This window comes from Solenopsis invicta, chromosome 3, assembly GCF_016802725.1.
Source record: "Solenopsis invicta isolate M01_SB chromosome 3, UNIL_Sinv_3.0, whole genome shotgun sequence".
Lineage (NCBI taxonomy): Eukaryota > Metazoa > Arthropoda > Insecta > Hymenoptera > Formicidae > Solenopsis > Solenopsis invicta.
Window position 1 is genome coordinate 7178120 of NC_052666.1, and position 23275 is coordinate 7201394.

The 23275-nt window shown below is 34.7% G+C and overlaps 2 protein-coding genes across 2 annotated transcripts; both read right to left on the reverse strand.

The window, feature by feature from the left end:
* Window positions 1–8963: 8963 nt before the first annotated feature.
* On the reverse strand, window positions 8964–10859 carry LOC120357327. Its single transcript, XM_039447491.1, has 6 exons — window positions 10526–10859; window positions 10248–10457; window positions 10070–10186; window positions 9838–9963; window positions 9527–9760; window positions 8964–9454 (listed from the first exon to the last, which is right to left on the reverse strand). Exons 1-6 carry the CDS (start codon window positions 10857–10859, stop codon window positions 8964–8966), a joined length of 1512 nt encoding a protein of 503 aa, XP_039303425.1.
* A 113-nt stretch (window positions 10860–10972) lies between these two features.
* Window positions 10973–12020, reverse strand: LOC120357328. Its single transcript, XM_039447492.1, has 2 exons — window positions 11502–12020; window positions 10973–11434 (listed from the first exon to the last, which is right to left on the reverse strand). Exons 1-2 carry the CDS (start codon window positions 12018–12020, stop codon window positions 10973–10975), a joined length of 981 nt encoding a protein of 326 aa, XP_039303426.1.
* Between the last annotated feature and the right edge of the window lie 11255 nt (window positions 12021–23275).

Here is a 23275-nt window from a genome sequence, read left to right on the forward strand (position 1 = left end):
TCGCGTGTTTACTTTCTTTGTGTCGGCTGCACGGCTTTCTGCGTAACGCGTGATTTTATATTGTTATTTACATGGTGTTAGCGGTAGTGTAACTTTCAAGCCGCACAACTCGGAAAGTAGTCAACGAAAATAAACATTCTTATAGTGTTTTGGAAAGGTCTTGACACCAGCTATTAGATTCTGGAATCAAAAATAGGGTGTTCCATTTAAAAAACTTAATGTGATTTCGATCTGACCTTGGCGACGCCATCCAAGGTCAAACTGATAAGATCATTGAATAGATCTTTTGAAACCCTACAACTTTCGTCTGAACATATTTTTGATTGGTCCTAATCCTGCGAAGAGAAAAGGGGTGTACGGGTGGTCTGAAACACCCTGTATATATATATATATGTTTATATATATAATATATATGTATATATTATATATACATATATTATGTACCGTAATTTTTAAAAATCACAGTATTTTATAATAAGATACAAAAACATTTTAATACACGTATGTGTATTAAAATATACAAAGTATTTCAGAAAAAGAAATAACTGATATTATATCAGTTATTTCAAAGAAGTTTATTACGTAAACTTCTCTGTGATAACATCTGCTAGTCTCAGATTTATGCAATTATTTCAATTGTGATTGCGATCTTTGTGATATGCTTAATAACAAAAACACCAACAATAATTGTAATTTTATAGTTTTAAAGAATTTTGATTTTTATAAACATACGTTCTAGAAAATATTAAATATAATTATATATTTTACAAACCAAGAGATGCGTTCTTTTTAACTTTTTGCATATTCTTTCTCTATATTTAAAAAAAAATACAAATTTAACTTTCAGCTGATTGTTGCTTCCCATTTTTTCCCCTTCGTGAGAATCACCTTGACGTGGTAAAGGGGCTCAGCCTTTTAAGCTGCTAAGATTCTCATTTACGTGTATGATGCAAATATAAGTTAATTCGCGCGCATGATATACATGTTTTATTAAAAATTATACAAGTTATGAGTATTATTACAATTAAATCGTAACTATATTGATTTCAATCTGTGCATCATACACGTGCCGAGCGTGTGTGTGTGTGTGTGTGTGTGTGTCTGTGTTGTGTAACACAGAATTTTTTGTTAAAAAATGAATGTAAGAGAACATTAAATATTTTTTCTTGCAAGTTAATGTACACTTTAGATCTAAAAAAGATCATACATGCTATTGCGAGCACCGCAGAGCACCGTAAACTGTAAGGACGAGCAGTACGAGCACCGTAAAGCAGGAACCAGTAAGTACACGTCTATGTACTTTACTTACAACAATTATATTAGTAAAATATTGTTATTTATTCTAAAAATTCTCTTTTTTCAGTGGAAAAAACATTGACGACAACAACGTCGACTGCGATGGCGACAACGACGACGATGACGCCGACGACGGCGGTTACGAAGACAACGACGTCGACAGCGGCGGCGGCGGCGGCGGCGGCGACGGCGACGACGACGACATCGACAGCGGCGACGACGACGACGTTGACTGCGGCGGCGGCGACGACGACGACGTCGACAGCGGCGGCGGCGACGACGTCGACGTCGACTGCGGCGGCGGCGACGACGTCGACGTCGACTGCGGCGGCGGCGACGACGTCGACGTCGACAGCGGCGGCGGCGACGACGACGACGTCGACTGCAGCGGCGGCGACGACGACGACGACGACGTCGACAGTGGCGGCGACGACAACCCGACGGCGTCAGCCGAAACGGTGACGACAGAGGTGACGGCCGACACGGCGACGCCAACAGGACTCGTGTAAGTATTAATTAAATATAAACGAGTTTCTAAATGCGGCTATAGTTTCACTATTAAAAAACGAGCGTATTGTCGAAACATGATCTTGGTTTGCCACGGTTTACCTACACAGGCAAATGTGGTTTCTTTTAATGACAAAGTTGACATATAAGCATCGTTTTATCTTTCTTCGGTATTCAATAAATGCTTTTACGCATTCTTTAAATTTTTTGTTTCAGACTTTAGATCTAGAAAAAATAATACGTGCGGCATTCGCTCGAGGAAAAGGGAGAGGCAGAGGAAGAGGGAGAGGACGAAGAAGAGGACGAGGACGAGGACGAGGACGAGGACGAGGACGAGGACGAGGACGAGGAAGAGGTAGAGGTGGTCGCGGGACGATAATAAGAGGAGGGGGGAAGGGCATTCAAGTGCATAATCATAATTACTATTATAACAATTAAATGAGCATTATATAGCTATTAAAGCATTGTTAATTAAAGCATAATATAACTAAAAGGAATAAATGTATGTAAAAAATATATAATAGCTTAAAAATTAAATTATCGCCCTCCTATCATTAAAAACAATGCACACACACACACAAACGCGCGCGCGCGCGCGCACACACACACACACGCGCGCACACACACACACACACACACACACACACACACACACACACATACACGTCCTCACACACACAAGCCTGCCGAAAAGCCGGCTAGCGTGCTAAAGCGCTTCTCCGTCGCCTTGATAGAGCGAGAGAGAGAAAGAGTGAGAGAGGGGGGGGGGAGAGAGAAAAAGAGAGAGAAAATAAACTGTAAAGCCTCGAATTCAGGCACAGTTGATATCGTCTATAATATCCTTTAGTTGACTTTTCACCTGTCATCGTACGGTAGGACTGATAAAATATTTTTTGTCCTCATAATATACAATTTTCATATATACGTGAGCATCTTTTATTATAGTTAACCTATTACTTCTTATTTATAAATTTTACGTGTTTTCCAACACGTATTAATCCTTATGGATTTAGTGTAATTAGTAAGGTGCAGTTTGCAATCGATTTTGGAACTCCACAAATGTGATTAAATAGATATTCACTTTTTTCAAAACGTTTTTGTACTAATTCTATCTGAGAAAATCCATATTAAATCGATAGTCGCATTTATTGTTGACGTTTTTCCGTAATGCTGATTGGTTCTCTCGATGTGCTTATTTCGCGAGCTGCTGTCATCGTGGAGATTACGTTTTGACAGTTAATAGACATAACTGTTACATACATCACGAGGTTAATGGTGTAATTAATAATGTGTTGGTTCTGTTTCCTGCGTCGATGAGGACTTTCCTTTTCCGTTTGGACGACTTCACGATTATTTTAGATAAGTCTAATTAAACGTTTATGTTTATGGTTATAACATCATCATAAAGAATTGATACTTTGTGTTATATTTCATTTTCAGCAATTTTGTTTAATATTGTTATAATATTGCTATTAAAATGTTATTAAAAGAAGAGTAATGAAATAATGTAAAAAGGAAGGAAGGAAGGAGGTTGAATCAAAGGAGTATAAAATGGTAATAAAATAGAAAGGACAAAGGAATTAAAAAAGACGGAGCAGGTAAAAATTTATGAAATTAAGAATGTAATTAAACATGCGTTTGAGGTTTTTTAAATAACGGGTGAATATTATGATATTTTGCGATTTTTTGTCATTAAAATAAAATTTTTTAAAATAGAACATTATCTCTTTCAGTAAAGAGTTTAAAAAATGTGCAACGAAAGTAAAGATTGCGTTTTGACAGTTAATAGACATAATTGTTACATGCATCACAAGGCTAATGGTGTAGTAATAATATTGTGTTGGTTTTGTTTCCTGCGTTGATGAAGACTTTTCTTTTCCCTTTGGACGATTTCACAATTATTTTAGATAAGTCTTATTAAATGTTTTTATTTATAGTTATAATATCATTATAAAGAATTGATACTTTGTGTTATACTTCATTTTCAGCAATTTTGTTTAATATTATTATAATATTGCTATTAAAATGTTATTAAAAGAAAATTAATAAAATGTTGTAAAAAGGAAGGAAGGAAGCAGGTTAAATTGAAGAAGTGTAAAATAGTAATAAAACAGAAAGGAGAAAGGAATAGAAAGTAGAGATTGTAAAAATTTAAGAAATTAAGAGTGTAACTGAACACTTTGAAAGTTTTTTTTAATAACGAGTGAATATTATATTTTGCGATTTGCTGTTATTAAAATAAAATTTTCTTTATCTATTTCTAGACTCCAGATACTCATGAGTTGTACCATCAGTTGTAAAAACCGTCTTGAAAGGGTTAGTAGAACATTATCTCTTTTAATAAAGAGTTTAAGAAATGTGTGACAAAGATAAAGTAAAGAAGAGGAATGAATACTTTTGTTTAATATTATTATAATATTGCTATTATAATGCTATTAAAAAAATAGGAATGAAATAATGTAAAAAAGAAAGAAGAAAGGAAATTGATTTGAAGGAACGTGAAATGAAAATAAAATAGAAAGGAGAAAGGAATTAAAGAAAGCGGAAAAGGTAAAGGTTTTAGAAATTAATAATATAATTGAACATGTATTTGAAAGTTTTTTTTAATAACTGGTGAATATCATGATATTTGTGATTTCCTGTTATTAAAATGAAATTTTTTTTAATAGAACATTATCTCTTAGTAAATTGTTTAAAAAGTATGCGTCAAAAGTAAAGAAAAGAAGAGGAATGAAGTAAGAAAGAAGGAAGGAAGGAAGGAGGAAGAATTGAAGGAGTGTTAAATAGAAAAAAGAAATAGAAAGCAGACAGAAACTAAAAAACGCGGAGAAAGATAGGAATTTAGAATAGAAAGGATGAAAGAAACTAAGCGTGCAAATGAACACGGGTTTGAAGATTTTTTAAAATAATGAGTAAATATCATATGATATTTTGATACTTTGTGTTTTAAGAATAAAATTATTTTTCTTTTGAACATTATCTCTTTTGGTAAGGATTTTAAAAAATGTGCAATGATAGTAAAAAGAAGAAAAGAAATTAAATAATTTAAGAAAGAAGGAAAGGAGGAGGAAGAATTGAAGGAATGTAAAATAGAAATATAATAGAAAGGAGAAAGGAATTAAAGAAGTTGGAGAAAGTAAATACTTTTAAATAAAGGATGAAAAAAATTAAGAATGCAATTGAATCCGGGTTTAATGTTGCAATTGAATCCGGTGTTACGTCCGCGGATTCGCGATGTTGCGTTCCCGGGACGCAGATCTTTTTCGTTGGTTAGTTTTGGTTCTTTCGGTGTTAAGGCAGCTGTCACCAGTCGCGGCTCCGAATCGTGCGATAACACGGCCGGATACGCGACAAATTCCTTGTATGGGAAATAGGAGGTATTGTAGGAAGATATATTATTAGGTGATTAATGAGCAGTAGTTTTAGAAAATGTACTAGCGTTTTATTAAAGCTACAGGAGTTGTAACATGCGTGCTTGAGCTTGGCGTGGGATTAAATGAATGACAGAGCGTGTTATGATTAAACTGAATATGTATATACATTTTCGTGATTACAGAATAGTAGATGGTTACATATGGGGGCTGTGGGTAAAACGTCATCTTGCGAAAGAAGCGCTTTCTGCCGCCGGCGTACGCGCGCTGTGCCCTACGTTTGCCCATATGTGCTTCAAGCGAGACCTGGTAGAGTTGATATGGGAGAAGGATCGCCACGTGAATGCGTAAATAAGCAATTAACTTACCGATCTTCCGAATGGACGACTTTAACGCGAGAGAGAGAGAGAGAGAGAGAGAGAGAGAGAGAGCTCAGTATGAAAGATCTACGAAATTTAGTAAAATAAATTAATGATCGAGTATACGTTATGAGTGACGAATCCGCTGGGTCGGAGTGGTCACCCGTTAGAACGCCTCCCTTAAAGGTGGAAATTACGGAAAAAGAGGGGACGGTGAAAGCGTCGAGTAGTCGCGCTAGCGAGTCTTCCTCGATGGGTTGGGAAAGGAAGAAGGACGATGTCGAAGAGTCGCGTTAGCGAGTCTTCTTCGACGCCGTAGGAGAGGGAGAGAGAGAGGAGACGTTGGAGAGTCGCTTTCGCGAGTCTTCTCCAACGCTCGGAGGAAAGGGAGGGAGGCAGAGAAACGAGTGAGGCCACACTCTAGCTAGTGCTAGGTGAGGTTCAACCCTCAGGATCTCTGGTGGAAAGGAGGGAGAGGAAAAGAGGCGATCCGACCGGGGCCACCTCGAAGACCAACCTCTTTGTCAGGAGTAAAACCCTCCCGTCGCTGAGATCGTACCTGGAGGTCTGAACGTTGGTGGTCGCCGATGACAGCAAATCTCACTCGACCAACAAGACTGATCTGCACTTCGAGCTCCGATTTCGCTCCTTATATAGCAAGGATATGGGCAAGAGGTGTCGCGGGACGATTCCTCAGGTTCGCTGAAAATTCGGAGCGATAGTTTTTCGTAACGTGTGGCCCTTAGAAGCCCGCCCCGTTCCGCGACCGCGCGGCTTGCGCCTATATCGCGCGAGCGCTTGTAGACTTCTCCGGGGATCGCGACTCGCGGGGGCACCGCATACCAAGCCCCGACGCGAAATCCAGTGCTCAGAAAATTAATAGAATTTAATAGAATTTATATTAGAATTGAGAATGTGCGAGGTGATAGCGCCAAGCACATGCAATAGTTTTACGTATAAAAAGTTAAGGTTTAATTATCGTTCGTAAGAGATTAATTGATTCAAAATTATTTGGCATTTTTATTGGCCGTGATTTTAGAGTTGTTTCGATCGGAGTTGCATGGCGCAGCAGTGGGAAGCGTCCATGAGTGGATCACGTTTCGATAATTATAAATTTGCCGTTCTTAATATTTCGTATTAAATTGGAAAGATGAATAAAATTCCAACGCGCGGAGCTTGGCGGTATCAGAGGGGGTCGCGAGCCGAGAGGTCGGCGCGCACGATGTTTGTCTCGCGCCGATGGACGCTCGCGGGTGTTGCGCGTCGAGGGGGCGGCACGATGTAGCCAAGCCGTATGAGATTTGAAATCGAGCGATATCGATTTATGATACTGATGCGGGATTTATCCAACTGATCGGAGGATGTTTCCGGATTCTATTATTAGTACGGATGGCCCGGGAAAATAAAAATTTTCTCGCCGGACGTAACACCGGGTTTAAAGATTTCTTTTAATAATAGTAAATATCACATAATATTTAGACATTTTGTGATTTAAGTTTTAAAATATTTTTTTTTAACAATATCTCTTTTAATAAGTTGTTCAAAAAATGTGCGACGAAGATAAAGAAAAGAAGTGGAATAAAGTAATGTAAGAAGGAAGGAAGGAAGAAAAGAAGGATGCCTCTGAGTAGGAGTGACCAACAGTTATCGGATTGTACGAGTAATACCCTCTCACTAAATTATTTAAATGAAACATAAATTCTTACCTTAATATACATTATATTATTGGCTTTATTGTTGTTATTTTAAAAATATTCTAAATTTATCTGTTTGCATTTTAATTGACAATTTTGTAATTATTGTAATAAACATTGTTTATTGAGTTTTGTAATTAATTTTTAATATTGTGTTTTACAGTTATGACTTATGTAGAGTTTTTTTAAGTTGTTGATTGGTTGTAGTATAATAAATATTTATAAATTTGAATCCTTTTTTCTGCCATCATTCAACATGTCATTAAGATTTGTGGGTGATACCTGTTTGGACACAGATCGATTGGATACTAACCAATCATCTTGACTTATTTAATCCAACCAACAGAAAAACTCTAGGCATCGGTTACTGTGAGTAGTGGTGTGCTATCGGTCCCAAGTGCTATCGGGATCAGCCCAAGATTTGTTATAAGATTGATGTAATACCAGCCTAATAAAATAACATACATATGTATACATATTATTATTGTTCTGCGTTAACTTCATGAGATGTTGTCATCGTAATGATTTCAATTGATGTGTTAACCATAAGAAACTACAAGAAAGAAGATAAAAGAAAAAGGAATAGAAAGTAAGAAATAAATTAAAAGAAAAAGAAAATAAAAGATTGGATTCAGAAAAAGGTAAGTCACATTCCTTAAATTTTTACATGCGTTCTATTCTTTCGGTTCTCATTTTCTTGTTCTCTTGTTTTCTTTTATCAGTTTACCTGTATATTATTGTTTTTAATTTTATTTAATATAAAGTTAAAATTTAATTTTTGTTAATTTGGTTCTTTATTAAAAAAAGTAATAACAAATTTAAAAAATAAGGAAAAAAAGAAGAGGAAAAAGAAAGAAAAAAAAGAAAAAGGATTAATAACAGGGAATAACAAGGAATAAAAAGTGAAAAATTTTGAACAAGGTAAATTATATCTTTTTGTATCTTTTAAATATTTTCTTGAATTTCCAGATTGACTTTTTTACTTTTAACTTAATTGTTTCTTTTCCCTCTTTCGCGTAAATTTGCTTCCTCTTTCTCTTGTTCTATCGTGATATTGCAATCACATGTTTTCTTTTATTCTCTATGACATTGTCTCGTTTTTTTCAGTCTTTCATTCTATTGAAGTGTTGTTTAACAAATTTTAGACTCAATGTTATGACTCATTTATTATTTAAATTGTGATAAATCGTGATTTATAAAAATGTGACTCACTGCATAATCGACAGAAGAACAAAATGGTAGTAATAAGGTAAAATGCCCAAAACTTGGACAGATTTTTTGAAAAAAAATTTAACTTCGTTATTTCAAAGCCAAAATATCGTTAATTTAATATTTTTTCGATTCCCACATATAATTTGCATATTTAAGAGACAATTTTAAAAAAAATGGTTTAAATAGAGCTTTTAAACATTAATTAAACTTGATTTTAAAACGTGGTTATATACTGGAGTAGTTGGACAACCATTTTTAGTTGACGTAGTACTTGGACACTTTAAAACCCATAAGTTGGACAATGTTCCAATACTTGGACACATTCGAACCTAATAGTTGTACAATACTTTAATACGGGATATCAATTAGGTAAATGAAGTTGATAATAATGATAAAATAATAGACATAGAAGTGATAAATGCACATACATTGTAGTATTAATTTTAATTTTAAATTTTATTATTTTAGTACAAAAATAATGCACTTAAGAACAATAAAGAAGTTACATTAACAAAAATAACATTTCATACAGTGGAATCACATTTTTCTTTTTTTACTTTAATTTTTGTTTGTAAAAACTCCATTTCCTCTAGAATGAATAAATTTTCCAATTCAGCTAATTCGGCATTCACTTTCTGGAGCCGCTCTGTTAAGGGACCAACATTTTCTTTGCTGTTTTCCGATTTGATTGCCTTCTTTAAATTTTGTATTTGTAATTTAAGTTCTTTCTTCTTTTGTATTTTTTTCTTCTTATTTTCATTATATTGCTTCACAATAGTTGTTTCTTTGTCTCTTATTATTTTCGCCTTTTCCCTTTCTTGTTTGTTCAATAAAATTTGTTGCCCTTTTTCTTTTTTTTCTGCTTCTTTCTGTTGCATCGCTATCAACAGGTCGTCAACAACAGCCACAGTTGGGGTATTTTTAGATGTACTTTTTTTTCTCTTCTTCGTAAACGTAGGTACAGGGAAAAATTCTTGTAGCTTAGGTGATATTTGTATATCATTTTTACTTCCACCTGAAATGAGAAAAAAAATGTAATTAAATGCATTTTCGATTAAAAAATTGGAAATGCTTTAAAAAAACTCACAAGTACTTGAGTTAGATTCTTCGTTGATGCTTAGGTGACTGTTATTGTCATTTATGACATTTATAGAATTGTGTTTGCTTAATACAGAAGTTCCAAACACAGGACTAGTTTTTTCTAAGATATCAGTCTGTACAGGAGCTTTAACAGAATCATAAGAGTCTTCTTGCTCTGTATTTACAGTATTCTCAGACTCATTGGTACCTTCGGAAGTTATCGTGAAATCCAGAACCTCATCTATAAATAAGAAAGTTTTTATTAGAAAATAATTATGTATACAATATATCTTTTTACAAAAAGAAATTTTTACAAACCTTTGTTTGATATATTCAAACAATGAGAACTACTTGATTCTCTATTCGAGTCACTATTAAACTCTTCACTGTCAGTCTTATCCAAATCATCTTTATTTTTTTCTTCCGGTACAAGTTGACTGTCAACTAGAAAGAGATATTTACTTAGTATACTTATAATTTATTATAAATAGTATTATATAATTATTATTATTACTATTATATAATTTATTATAAACAAAATTGAACAGACCTCTGATATCTACGCTACTTGGGGAGCTGTCGCTGCTCATAGTCACATCATCAACATTTATTGCTATAACTGTGGCTGTTACACGATTGCCCAGTTCATCGTACACCTCAATTAACTCTGCTAACCTCAATTAATTCTGCTAGAGTATTTTGTTCGATGCTTGGAGTTATAGCATAACTCATGTCCAATGAGTTTTCATCCGCTGCGTTGATAACAGACAAGTCCAGCTGGTTGTCGGAATGACTTGAAGCATCAAGCATGGTTTCATCAGTTGCTCCGGATGCGTTATTAATTGCCATACCAATCAAATCAGCATTTGGTATTGGTTGATCAGCTGGTAATGAATTGTCAACTGTTAGAGCTTCATTTGAAGGTACATCATGCATTTCTATACAAATAGAAAATCAAATTAGATGCTGTATATATACATATAGATAATTAAAAGAGCTTACTCACCATTACATAGTTTTTTCAGCTTAAGCCAAGATTCATATAATGCCACATATTTCACATCACCATTCCATTTGTTTTCTGATTCAGCTTGTTTGAAAGACTCTATGATATCCGGAGAAATAACATATTTTTCAAACATAGCTAAAAGTTCTGTATTCTTTATGATACTGTCTTGATCTGAATTGTTGGTTAAATGTAGATTAATGCTTGCGTCTTTCTTCTTACTCTTCTTGCTTAAAACATTATAGTTAACTGCATCAGCGTTGAATGGATATAAGCCACAGGCTCTAAAACCATTTTTAACAGCGTCAGTGAGATCATACGATTCCAAGGCCATTTTTAAAACTGGAGCAAACATATGTTTCTTAACATCAACAACATTATTGTCGATTCTCCATTGACGTAACACTTTTCTATAAGAATCCTTCCGTGGATGGAAGACAGCAACATCTAATGGTTGTATGATGTGTGTGTGGCATTTGGATAAAGTACTACTAGTTCTATAAGATGCTCTTTGCAGAACTTAAGTAGTGGTAGCATCATATGTGAGCTATGTCCGTCTACATATAAGATGATAGGAAACACGTAATTGTTCTCTTGTAGCCATTTGTAAAATACATTACTTATATAACTATAAAAGCTTTCACCTGTCATCCAGCCACGTTCCGTGTTTCCTACTCCCCAGCCTCTTGGTATTTGGTCCAAAACATTCTTCTTTGGCGACGTTTTCAGATCAAATAAAATCATGGGAGGTGGCATTACTCCAGAAGCAGCAACAGTAAATAATATTGTTAAACTGGCTTTCTCGTTACCGGACACTATTTGATATGGAGCCTTAACACCTTTCTCTGTTATCACTTTGTTGTCCTTAGGAACAAGCAGACTCGTCCAAGTTGAATACTCGGTGTGGTTCTATATGCAGCAAGTTTTTTGTGTCAAGGTATTGTTTGACTTTTGCAAATCAGTTTCGAAGGTCTACTTCAGTGACGGCTGCTCTGGTAGAAGTCAGATTTTGTGCTATTCTGGTACTCAGATTTGGATGTCTCTTCATAAAAGCTCGATACCAGTGTTGCCCAGGACGATTGTTCTTGAAAGGACTCTTAGCTTTGTTATTATTGAAATATTTTTGTACGCAGTCAAGGAGTCTTGTTTTATTCACAGGAAAACCACTATCTGCACTGAACACTATCCAACTTGCAATTTCATTTTCTTCTTCCGCACTCAACACAGTTTTTGGTCCCTTCCTACACTCAAATGGTGAGTTATACTTTGATTTTAAAAAAAGAGTACTCTTTGGTACTTCAAAACTGTGAGCAGCTTGACGGAGAGTCAGCCCTTCGCCCATTGCATTGAGAGCAGCTTGAAGAGTTTCAACACTGTAATTTTTTTCACTTCTCTTCTTTTTAGCTACAGCTCTACGATACTGACCACTTGCACTCTTCTTCTTCTTCTTAGCAGTCTCTTTTACAGTTTTCTCATTAATTTTCTTCCTAGCCATCCTGACTACCAAATGCTTGCCAAGTCAAGTTCTGGATTTTCAGGTTAAGTTGGTACGAAGGTGCGAAATTTTTTTTTCTTGATGTTTTTTTTCAGTCCGTAAGTAAATATTAAATATTCCACAACACTGATAGTTATTAGAGAACACTTTTTGTAAACATTTTTCACTAAAAATTGTACTAACAAAATCCCGGAGAAACGTGTCCAAGTACTGCATTGATATATCAGTGCCTATGATCTGAAGTTGGACACGAGCGCTGCGTGTGTCCAACTATTACGATTATCGAACGTATACTTGGACAGCTAATTTCCAAAGAAATAATTATTTTTGTAATAATATTATATTGGAAACATTGTTTAGTAATATAAAAACTATCAGATAATATCACAACTTATATATATAAATGCATCGGACTTATTGTAACAGTATAAACACAATTAACAAAAATGAAAAATACAAGAAAAATTATGTCGCTCTTATGGGGCTTAAGGTGACATTTCAAATTGATCATTTTTATTCAATTTTTTGAAATAAGTATTAATAAAAATTATATGTTATTCAAAAAAGTGTTCGCAATACTAATCTATTTTATTTTTCAATTGAATATTTTTTATTTTACCATAAAAGTAGGTTTTTGAGTGTCCAAGTATAGGTCTAAATTTTCATTTTGTCCAAGTATTGGGCATTTTACCTTATAACATGTTCAAAAACTTTTTAAAAATCCATTTAGTTTTAAAAAACAATATTTTGTAACAAAATTATATAGTTTAAATTTTCTATTGTTTAGAATTTTCTTGATTTAAAATTTTTCCCGCGTTCAAAGATTTTAGATATGTATCATTAAAAATATTACTTTATTTCTGTTTTATATTAAATATCAAACATAAAATAACATCTCTCTTAACAATAGAAATAATGGGGGTAGCCATATTACCCTTTCATAACCCACTCACGCACTTTCTCTCTTTCTCTCTTTAATCTTTTACTAAAATAATTTTTATATTAAATATGTTGTTATATGTATTGTTAAATAAATTTATTTTTGATACTATCTTCAAAAAAAAAAAGAAAAGAAGAAATTAAGACAAAATTGAAAGAAGGGAGAATTGAAAGAAGAAAAGAAAAGAACGAAAAGGAAAAGGAGGAAAGAAAGAAAGATTAAAGAGCTAAGAAAAAAAAGAAGGAAGGAAAAAGTTTGAAAAAGGTAAATTATATTTTTAGGAATCTTTCTTTGTTAAAAAAAAAGAAAACGTTCAGAAAGCGTATGATTCATATCAGTCTGCTTTATTTTGCGTTTTTTAATTCGTAATTACGTACAGACAAATTACAGATAAAATGTGTTCAAAATTGATCAATTTTTATTCTTAAATTATTACCTTATTATTTAATTCTTTTTAATTTTATCTACATATATATATTCTGTTGTCATATTTTTCAAAATATGTTAAATTTAAAATTAATGTTTTAATTTTCATTCATTTTAAAGTAAATAATTATTATATATAATTATTAAAAGTTTAATATGAATTACAGAGAACATTTTTTTATTATGTCATTAAATCTCATAGTCAGATTAATAAAAAATATACAAAAAAAATATACAAAAAATAATATTTTGAACTGTGACCAAAACATGAAAAAACATTACTGACATAAAAAACATTTTTCAAAAATAAATTTTGCAACTATGTAAGTTGAGAGAGTTAGTAGTTCAGAGTTCTCACATTTAAACGTTTATTAGTATCAGTTAATATTAAATTAATTTTCAATTTGATATTACCAATTTTTGTTTAATTTTTAACTACGTTTTAAAATCAAAAAGTAGTGTTTATAATATATTTTTTTATAGCGTTTATGTTATTTCTTAACTCTTTGCGTCACAAAATCCTTTGAAATACACCTATTATTCAAAGTTATTTCATTAATAAATCAATTGTTTTACATATTTCTTTAGCATGTTTGGTATTGTTGGATTGCTAAAAATTTCTTTTAACTAATAATATAAGTTTTAGAATGATATTTTAAATAAATAATTTGTTAATAAATGTATATCAAAAAATTGCTGTTTTTACAAATCAAATTTGTTAGTATAAAGTGTTGCCATAAAATCTATATCTTAAAATCACTGTGAATTTCTGAAGTCGCTGATTACAAACCTGATGTCAAAAATTAAAAATTAAAAATCGTGAAACTAATATGTGAATAAAATTCTCAAAATCAATTAAAATCGTTTAAAATTTGTTACTTAAGAGTTTTCAAGAACACTGATTATGACTGTAATGTCAAAAATTAAAAATTTAAAATGACGGTTCTAATATGATGGACAAAATTATTAAAATTAACTGTATTTACATGAAATTTGTTATTTAAGGTTTTCCAAGATCGTTGGATTACAAATCTGGTGTAAAAAATTCAAATTTTAAAATGGTGGATATAATATGGTGAACAAAATTATCAAAATTCAATAGATTCACTTAAAATTTGCTATTTAGGGGTTTTTGTGGTTGTTGATTACAAATTCGATGTTAATAGTACAAAATTCTAAATAGCGGATCTAATAAAACGGATGAAATTTTTAAAATTATTCGAATCTAATATATTGAATAATTCAATTTTATAGGTTTGAACATAGATTTATTTCCTAAGGAAAATAGTAAAGATTACATTTCAGCAGTATGTCAGAAAAACATTTATAAACAGTTTTTTTAGATATATTAAACTTTGAGCCTTTATTTTGAATTTCATATTTTTGGCTTTAGATTAGTATTTGCGACACCAAAAGTTCCTCCGTAACTATTTTCAAGTGAATTCGATTGAGTTTGGAAATTCTATCTGTCATTTTGTATTTTGTATTTTTTACACAGGAATCGTATTCAGTAACTCCAAAAATTTATAGAACAAATTTCATAAAATTATATTCACTAGAAATAAATGACGTAAGGGGTTAAGAATATTATACATGAATCTTTAAAATTTTTCTGTGAGAATTACCTATTATATTACGTGTATTGTGTAAAAGTTTATTTGTTATAAATATGAATATTTATATTCATTTTTTCTTTTGTTTCAGGTACCACATTTGGTTTAATAAGTTGCGAGATTTTCAAATTTTCAAATTCATTTTATTATAGTTTATAATATTGATTTTAAATATATGTGTTTATTTAGTTCATTAATTAAGTTATTAAGTGTTATTAAGATTTTTTATTTTAAAATATTATATTTTTTAGTTTAATTAGGGTTAATTTAACACGTATGTTTAAGTTATCATTTTATTCATAAATTAGTTCGTGCTCTTTTGTGTAAAAACAATCATTAATCATTAAAAGGTCCAATAAGAGCGAAAATAGATAAGATGTCAATAAAATTCTATAATTAGATATTTACATAAATGAAAAACGTTTCGGGCTAACTTGCCCCTTATCAACATAAAATTATTTACATAATTAAAACGTTAACTTAATGAAAGATACTGAATTTCTAGATAAATCTTATTCTAACGTTCTCGTAAAGTTTGCACAATAAGAATAATAATCTCTCAACACCACAACAACCTATTCGAAAGTCACATACACACTTCAATACATTTACAAGATTTTGAAACTTCGATACTTAAACTCATTTCTGCTATATCTCTCCTCGGAGACGGTTCGTTTGTCATGTGCTCCGTGAATTTGAAAAACTTTGACCATAGATAAGACATCTTATTATATACACACATATCTCATGTAAGTTCTTACTTTTCTCTTCTCTGATCGGATCGCGTTTTTTCTTTAAGTTTTTTTTTTACTAAATCTATGTTAATTAGGATAACGATACATGTAACCGTCTTTACAAAGCTCTCGTTTTCATCCAACTATTAAAGATGACATTATACGGAAGACATCACATCAACGTTCCATCTATTGCGTTCCCATTTGCACCGCGGACGTTTTAATTATGTAAATAATTTTATGTTGATAAGGGGCAAGTTAGCCCGAAACGTCCAGCGTTTTTCATTTATGTAAATATCTAATTATAGAATTTTATTGACATCTTATCTATTTTCACTTTTATTGGACCTTTTAATGATTAATGATTATCATTTTATGTTATTGTTTAAGTTATTTTAAAATATAATACTATATATTAATATAGTTTATATAGTGTATATATATTATATATTGTTTATTATGAATGTTTAATAAAACTTAAATATATTAGGAGTACAAATTGAAAACTGCCGTTTTCCAGTAGATGGCGCCAGCGGTAAATGCTGGCGCCAAACGTTAGATCAAAAATTTTAAATGTAAGGTTGGGCATCTGGCAACAATTTCTTATCATTGCAGTTGTGAATTTTTATCGGCGTTATATATTTTTTTGTGATCGAAAATGTCGAAATTTGTGCCCAATAAGCGTTATTTGCAGGAAGTTTTGCTTTTTGCCTTCAATTCGAAAAAATCTGCGGCTGAGGCGCGTCGAATGATTGTAAAAACTTATGGTGAGGGTTCCATTAGTGAAAGAACGTGTCGAGAATGGTTCCAACGCTTCAAAAGTGGTGATTTCGGCGTAGAAGACAAGAAGCGTCCCGGACAGGTAAAAAAGTTTGAAGACGCACATTTGGAAACATTACTGAATGAAGATTCATCTCAAACGCAACAGGAGCTTGCAGATTCATTAGGCGTGACTCAATAAGCTATTTCACATCGTTTGGAAACCATGGGAATGATCCAAAAGCATGGACACTGGGTGCCATACGAATTAAAGCCGAGAGACGTCGAACGGCGTTTTTTTGCGTGCGAACAGCTGCTCCAACGGCAAAAACGGAAGGGTTTTCTGCATCGTATTGTAACCGGCGATGAAAAGTGGATCCATTATGATAATCCAAAGCGAAAAAAATCGTGGGGCTATCGCGGCCATGCATCAACATCGACGGCCAAGCCAAGCATCCATGGCTCGAAGCTCATGCTGTGTGTTTGGTGGGACCAGCTCGGCGTGATTTATTATGAGCTGTTGCAACCGGGTGAAATCACAGGAGCTCGCTACCGAACACAACTAATGCGTTTGAGCCGAGCATTGCAGGAAAAACGGCCACAATACGAGCAAAGACACGAAAAAGTGATGTTGCTGCACGACAACGCTCGGCCACATGTTGCTCAGGTCGTTAAAACCTATCTGGAAACATTGAAATGGAACGTCTTACCTCATCCGCCGTATTCTCCTGACATCGCCCCTTCAGATTACCACTTGTTCCGATCAATGGCGCATGGCTTGGCTGAGCAGCACTTCCATTACAAAGAGGCCAAAAACTGGGTCGATTCGTGGATCGCCGCAAAAGACGAGCAGTTTTTTCGACGCGGGATTCGTATGCTGCCCGAAAGGTGGGAGAAAGTAGTGGCCAGCGATGGACAATACTTTCAAGAATAAGTATGTAACCATTTTTCAACAATCAATCCTCAAATTTTGACAAAAAACGGCGGTTTTCAATTTGTACTCCTAATAGTATTTTAATTAAATAATAAATATTAAAAATATAATATACTAATAATAATAAAAATGAAAATAATATGATGATGATGACGATGACGATGACGATGACGATGATGATGATAATGATAATGATGATTATGATAACAATGATAATGATGATTATGATAACAATGATGATAATAATGATTATAATGATTATTGCTTTTACATATTATTCAAATTCGTCTCACAAACGTGAGAATTAAGGTTGTTTCTTTTATTTGATCATTTAAATTTAAAAAAATTATAATATTTAATTTTAAACTTTTATTTAAACTTGGTCTAAATTTATTATACTCAATAAATAATGTATCACATATACATTTATTGTTTACGAATTGGTTTGTAATTAAAGTCGCGGTATATATTATGTAATATAATTTGTTTAAATACATTAATTAATGTTTATAATAAGTTATATTTACTTATCTTAGGACTCTTATAATATTAAAAAAAAATTTTAATTAAAAATAAAATTTTTTTATTAACTAAATTATTTTTTTATTTAATTACAAACTAATTTTATTAAATTATAATTATAAATTTTATTTTTATATTTTGTATTTTTGTAAAATGCCAAGGCGTAGAGTAGAGCGTACTTTAGAAGAAGAAGAGGAGTTTCAACGACGACGTCGTGAAAAAAAGGCGGAACATCAACGTCGTTATCTTCAGAATGCAAAAGCAACAAGTAATAATTGTAGAAATTATGTTGGTGATATTCGAGTATTTGAGTTACATGAAGAAATAATTGAAGAAATAATTGAAGAAAATATTGAAGAAATAATTCAAGTAAATACGACAAATACTGTACCAATACGTCAACAACGGCATGCAGAATATCAATCTCATTATCTCATTATCACGAAGAAAACAAATGCATCGTTTAGACATTAATAGATTACTAATTAATGATATAAATAAATATTATATTGGTTCTATGAATATATCTTGTATTTATTGTAATGCAAAACATTTTGCAGCTGAAAAAATATCTAATAAAGGAAATTCATTTCATGATTGTTGTCATGGTACGGTTTATTTAGAATCACTACCTCAGTCTCCACGATTTCTTCATAATCTATTTGATAGCACTCATATAAAATCTAATAATTTCTTTAAACATGTTCGTAATTGTTGAAACTATTTAGAATTTGTACTCTCGTGCCTGAGCCTAGTGGCCTGATGGTTCTAAGATACGGATGCCATCTCTAGGCTATTGTGTTCAACCCTTTTTTTATGTATCTCTCTGCGTATTTTGTCAGTTGAACACCGACCTGCGTTTGTAACGGTTGCGTACATGCAACGGACGTATTGCACGTATATTAACATAATGCCAATTGTTAAATAAATATCCATAGAACCTTAAAGGTATGGGCCCAGGGCGCGTGAGTGCATAATATTTTGTGAACGATTGGCATTTTTGCGTTGTATTTTGGATAAAATTAAACATTTTTCCTGCGTACGCGTCGTGTGAAACACGTGGTCGAGCACAAGATGGCTAGTAATGAGATTTCGCTACGTAACATCGTGAAGTTCAACGGTACGAATTTCCAACCGTGGAAATTCCAAATGAAAACATTGTTCGATTACAATGATTTATCGGCTATTGTCGAGGGAAGTGAGATGCTTCCTGAAGAAGCTACAGGCACGAATGCGGCGGCGAGAAATGCCGAGCGCGTGGCCTGGAAGAAGAGGGACGCAAAGGCGCGCTTCCTCATAATTACGGCGTGTGACGAGATACAAATGGAGTATCTTACAGTGTGTGATACTGCTCATGATATGTGGAAGAAATTATCGACGATCCACGAACAGCGATCATCAACGAACAAGGTGTCGTTATTAGAGGATTTCCATGGGTACGCGATGGAGCCGGGCTGCACTATGGCGCAGCACGTGGCGCGTGTGCAAAATCGTGCCTTCCGGCTACGTGATATCGGGAAGGAGATCGACGACGACACGACCATGGCCAAAATTACGTCGACGCTACCGTCGAAATATCGTGCTTTTAAGACCACATGGGCTAATGTTCCGGAGAGTGCGCAGACCATCTCAAATTTGCTTGATAAATTACTACAAGAAGAAAAGAATGTACTCAAGGAGGAACAAATCAGTGAAGGGCTCGCTGCTATGGTGGTCAATCCAGCGAAAGGCACGAGAGCAACGCGGAAAATAAAGGCGGGAATAAGAGCAAGCAATCCAAGAAAGCCGAGAAGAAAGGAAATGCTAGATGTTTCCGATGCTCTGAAAAGGGACATTTTGCATGGCAATGTCCGACGAGACCGAAGAAGCCTGCTGAAAATGGCGGTGCTTCCAGTAGTCCATCGAGTGGCTCTGGTGCAGCGTGCGCGTTCGCGTTCCCGGCCATGTTTGATCATGAGAATATGGCGTCGGAAGACACGTGGTTTTTGGACAGTTGTGCATCACTGCATTCCACGTTTCGTCGAGAGTGGATCAGAGACTATAAAGATGGAGCACTTGAGAACATAAAGGTGGGCAACGATGGAATTTGTCCTGTGAAGGGATATGGCTACATCGAAATAATGAAATGCGTTGATGGAAAATACGAAAAGGCTCGCATCGATAATGTGTTTTTTGTGCCGACTTTGCGTAGGAACCTTTTGTCTGCGGGACGCTTAACGGACAAAAACATATGTGTGACTCTCACGGAAAGGAAAGCGGAACTAATGCACAATGGCGTTAAGGTAGCTGAGGGTGTGAAAGCGTCGAATAATGTGTATTGCTTAGCGTTTAAGACTATTCCTTGCAGCGAGGCGAATGCTGCAGAGTGTAATGCAGATTTAAAGACGTTACACGAGAGACTCGGACATGTGAACGTTGGGACTATTGAGAGGATGGTCAAACACAAATTATTGCCGTCGGTCAATCTCAAGGAGGTAAAGTCATTCTTTTGTGAACCATGTCAAATGAGAAAGATGCATCGAAAATCATACAAATCGACCGAGGTTGGACGTGATACTAAACCAGGTGAGGTCATACACAGTGATGTGGTGGGACCAGTGGAAGTTGAGTCAATTGGTCGATCGCGCTGGTATGTAAATTTTAAAGACGATGCTACTGACTTTCGCGTGATTTGCTTTATGCAAAATAAATCTGATGTATTTGAAAAATTTTAAATATTTGAAGCTGCGTTGCGAAATCGCTTCGGAAGATCTATTAAAGTACTTCGAACGGACCGAGGTCGCGAATACGTCAACAATGAAATGAAAAGATACTTGGAGAAGAAAGGTATTGAGCATGAAGTGACAGCACCGTTTACTCCTGAGCAAAATGGCAAGGCGGAGCGTGATAATCAGACGATTGTCGAGTGCGCACGTACTCTTCTCCACGCGAAAAATCTACCGAAGATCTTGTGGGCAGAAGCAACGGCTTATGCAGTATATATTCTCAATCGTATTGCTAATCGGAAGGACAGAGATGTGTCACCTTACGAGATGTGGACTGGAAAGACACCAGATTTATCGAAATTGAAAACGTTCGGTTCCGATGCATATATACATGTTCCAGGTTTATTCCGTAAGAAATTTGACTCAAAAGCTCAAAAGGGGATCTTTGTAGGTTTTCAAGGCGAATCAAGGAACGCAAGAGTGTATCTGCCAATAACGAGAACTATCAAGGAGTCGAAAGACATGACGATACACGAGAAAGATGTTCCAGTGAGCGACGAGGAGGCGGCGGAAGTACAAGTAAAAATTTCGATTAAAGAGGATATTGGTCCTATGATGGAACAAGAAGTTCAAGGAGCAACTATGCTAAAAGAGCTTCCGATGATTGAAGACGAACAGGCTAAGAAGGCGCATAAGCTCTTGATGGAGGAAGCAGCGAGTGAAGGTGTTCGGCGTTCGCAACGGGAACGCAGAGCACCGGTTCGCTATGAGGCGTGTTGGGCAGCGATTGAGGAGCCGAGAACATTCGTCGAAGCTATGACGGGGCCAGACAGTGAGAAATGGGAGAGAGCAGTAGAAGAAGAACTACATGCACATGAAGAAAATGATACGTGGAAAATCGTGAATGATGTTGGGCAGAAGACGATAACATCCAAATGGGTTTTCAAGGTCCAAGATTTAAAGGACGGCCGGCGTTACAAGGCTCGTCTTGTCGCACGAGGTTTTATGCAGACACCGGGAATAGATTACAATGAGATTTTCACCGGTGGTACGTTACAACTCCTTGCGAGTATTGCTGGCGATGGTGGCACAGCACGATCTTGAATTAGTACAATTCGATGTCAAAACGGCCTTTTTGAATGGAAGGTTGAAGGAGAATATTTACATGAAGATTCCAGATGGTCTCAAAGTCGAGGACGACGAGAAGGACTGCGTCCTGAAATTGAAAAAATCGCTCTACGGGCTGAAACAAGCGTCGAGATGCTGGAACAAGACGTTCAACGAATTCCTGTGTAATTTCGAATTTGTGAAAAGCCAAGCAGATCCGTGTGTGTTCAATGGTCGCGTCAAAGGCGTGATTTTAGCTCTGTATGTAGATGATGGGTTAATTTTATCGAAAAACAGTGACGCTATAGAATATACGATTAAGGCTTTGAGTGATTTTGTAACCATAAAGATTCTAGACGTGAGTAATTTTTGCGGGATGCAAATATATAGAGACTCTAAGAATGGAATTGTGTTTGTAAATCAAGAAAAATACATTGAGAAAATGTTGGATAAATTTGGAATGAATGAGTGCAAGAATGTAAGCATACCGATCGATAAGGCTTCAATAGACAGTGTTCACGGCGGAGATACGAATGATTCTTCTAAAATTCCATATTGCGAGGTAGTGGGATCGATAATGTTTATAACGGTTGTTAGTCGACCTGACATTGCATTCGCGACGAGTTTTGTAAGTCGGTTCTTGTCAAACTACAATAAAGCGTGCTGGGATGCGGTGAAGAAAATTTTGCGTTATCTATTGGGTATGAAAAGCGTATGCATAATGTATCGAAAAACTAAATTCGATGTGCCTGTGAGCTATAGTGACGCGGATTATGCCGGAGACTCTGAAACACGCAAGTCGATGAGTGGTTGCATGAGTTTTCTAGCTGGGGGTCCAATGATTTGGTCCTCACGTAAACAGGATTGTGTTGCTCTAAGCACCACTGAATCTGAATTTATAGCGGCGAATGAAACAGTGAAGGATATCGTGTGGTTGCAGAAATTGCTGACCGATATCGGGTACGAGCATAGAATGCCGGTCGACTTGCGGATAGACAATCAGGGTGTTATGAGACTCGCAAAAAATTCCGAGTTCCATAAGAGAACCAAACATGTTCACGTTAGATATTGTTTCATACGTGACATGTGTGAAAAGAATATTGTAAACGTGACATATATTAAAAGCGAGGACCAGGTAGCTGATATTCTGACAAAACCTTTGGCGCGTGTCAGATTTGAATACCTGCGAGACAGAATGAATGTGAGAGTGATAGAGTCAAATTCTGGAGAGAGTGTTGAAACTATTTAGAATTTGTACTCTCGTGCCTGAGCCTAGTGGCCTGATGGTTCTAAGATACGGATGCCATCTCTAGGCTATTGTGTTCAACCCTTTTTTTATGTATCTCTCTGCGTATTTTGTCAGTTGAACACCGACCTGCGTTTGTAACGGTTGCGTACATGCAACGGACGTATTGCACGTATATTAACATAATGCCAATTGTTAAATAAATATCCATAGAACCTTAACAGTAATTATAAGAGTTCATTTTCTTTCGCATCATTTAACGCTAATTT

Excerpts from the sequence above, each read along its gene's own strand:
- LOC120357327 (XM_039447491.1), bottom strand. The coding sequence starts at position 10,859 with ATGGCCTTGGAATCGTATGATCTCACTGACGCTGTTAAAAATGGTTTT. Across the intron at positions 10,458-10,525 it reads GCTGAAAAAACTATGTAATG|AAATGCATGATGTACCTTCA; the intron begins GTGAGTAAGCTC and ends CTATTTGTATAG. Across the intron at positions 9,761-9,837 it reads TTTGAATATATCAAACAAAG|ATGAGGTTCTGGATTTCACG; the intron begins GTTTGTAAAAAT and ends TCTTATTTATAG.
- LOC120357328 (XM_039447492.1), bottom strand. The coding sequence starts at position 12,020 with ATGGCTAGGAAGAAAATTAATGAGAAAACTGTAAAAGAGACTGCTAAG. Across the intron at positions 11,435-11,501 it reads CCAGAGCAGCCGTCACTGAA|AACCACACCGAGTATTCAAC; the intron begins GTAGACCTTCGA and ends TGCTGCATATAG.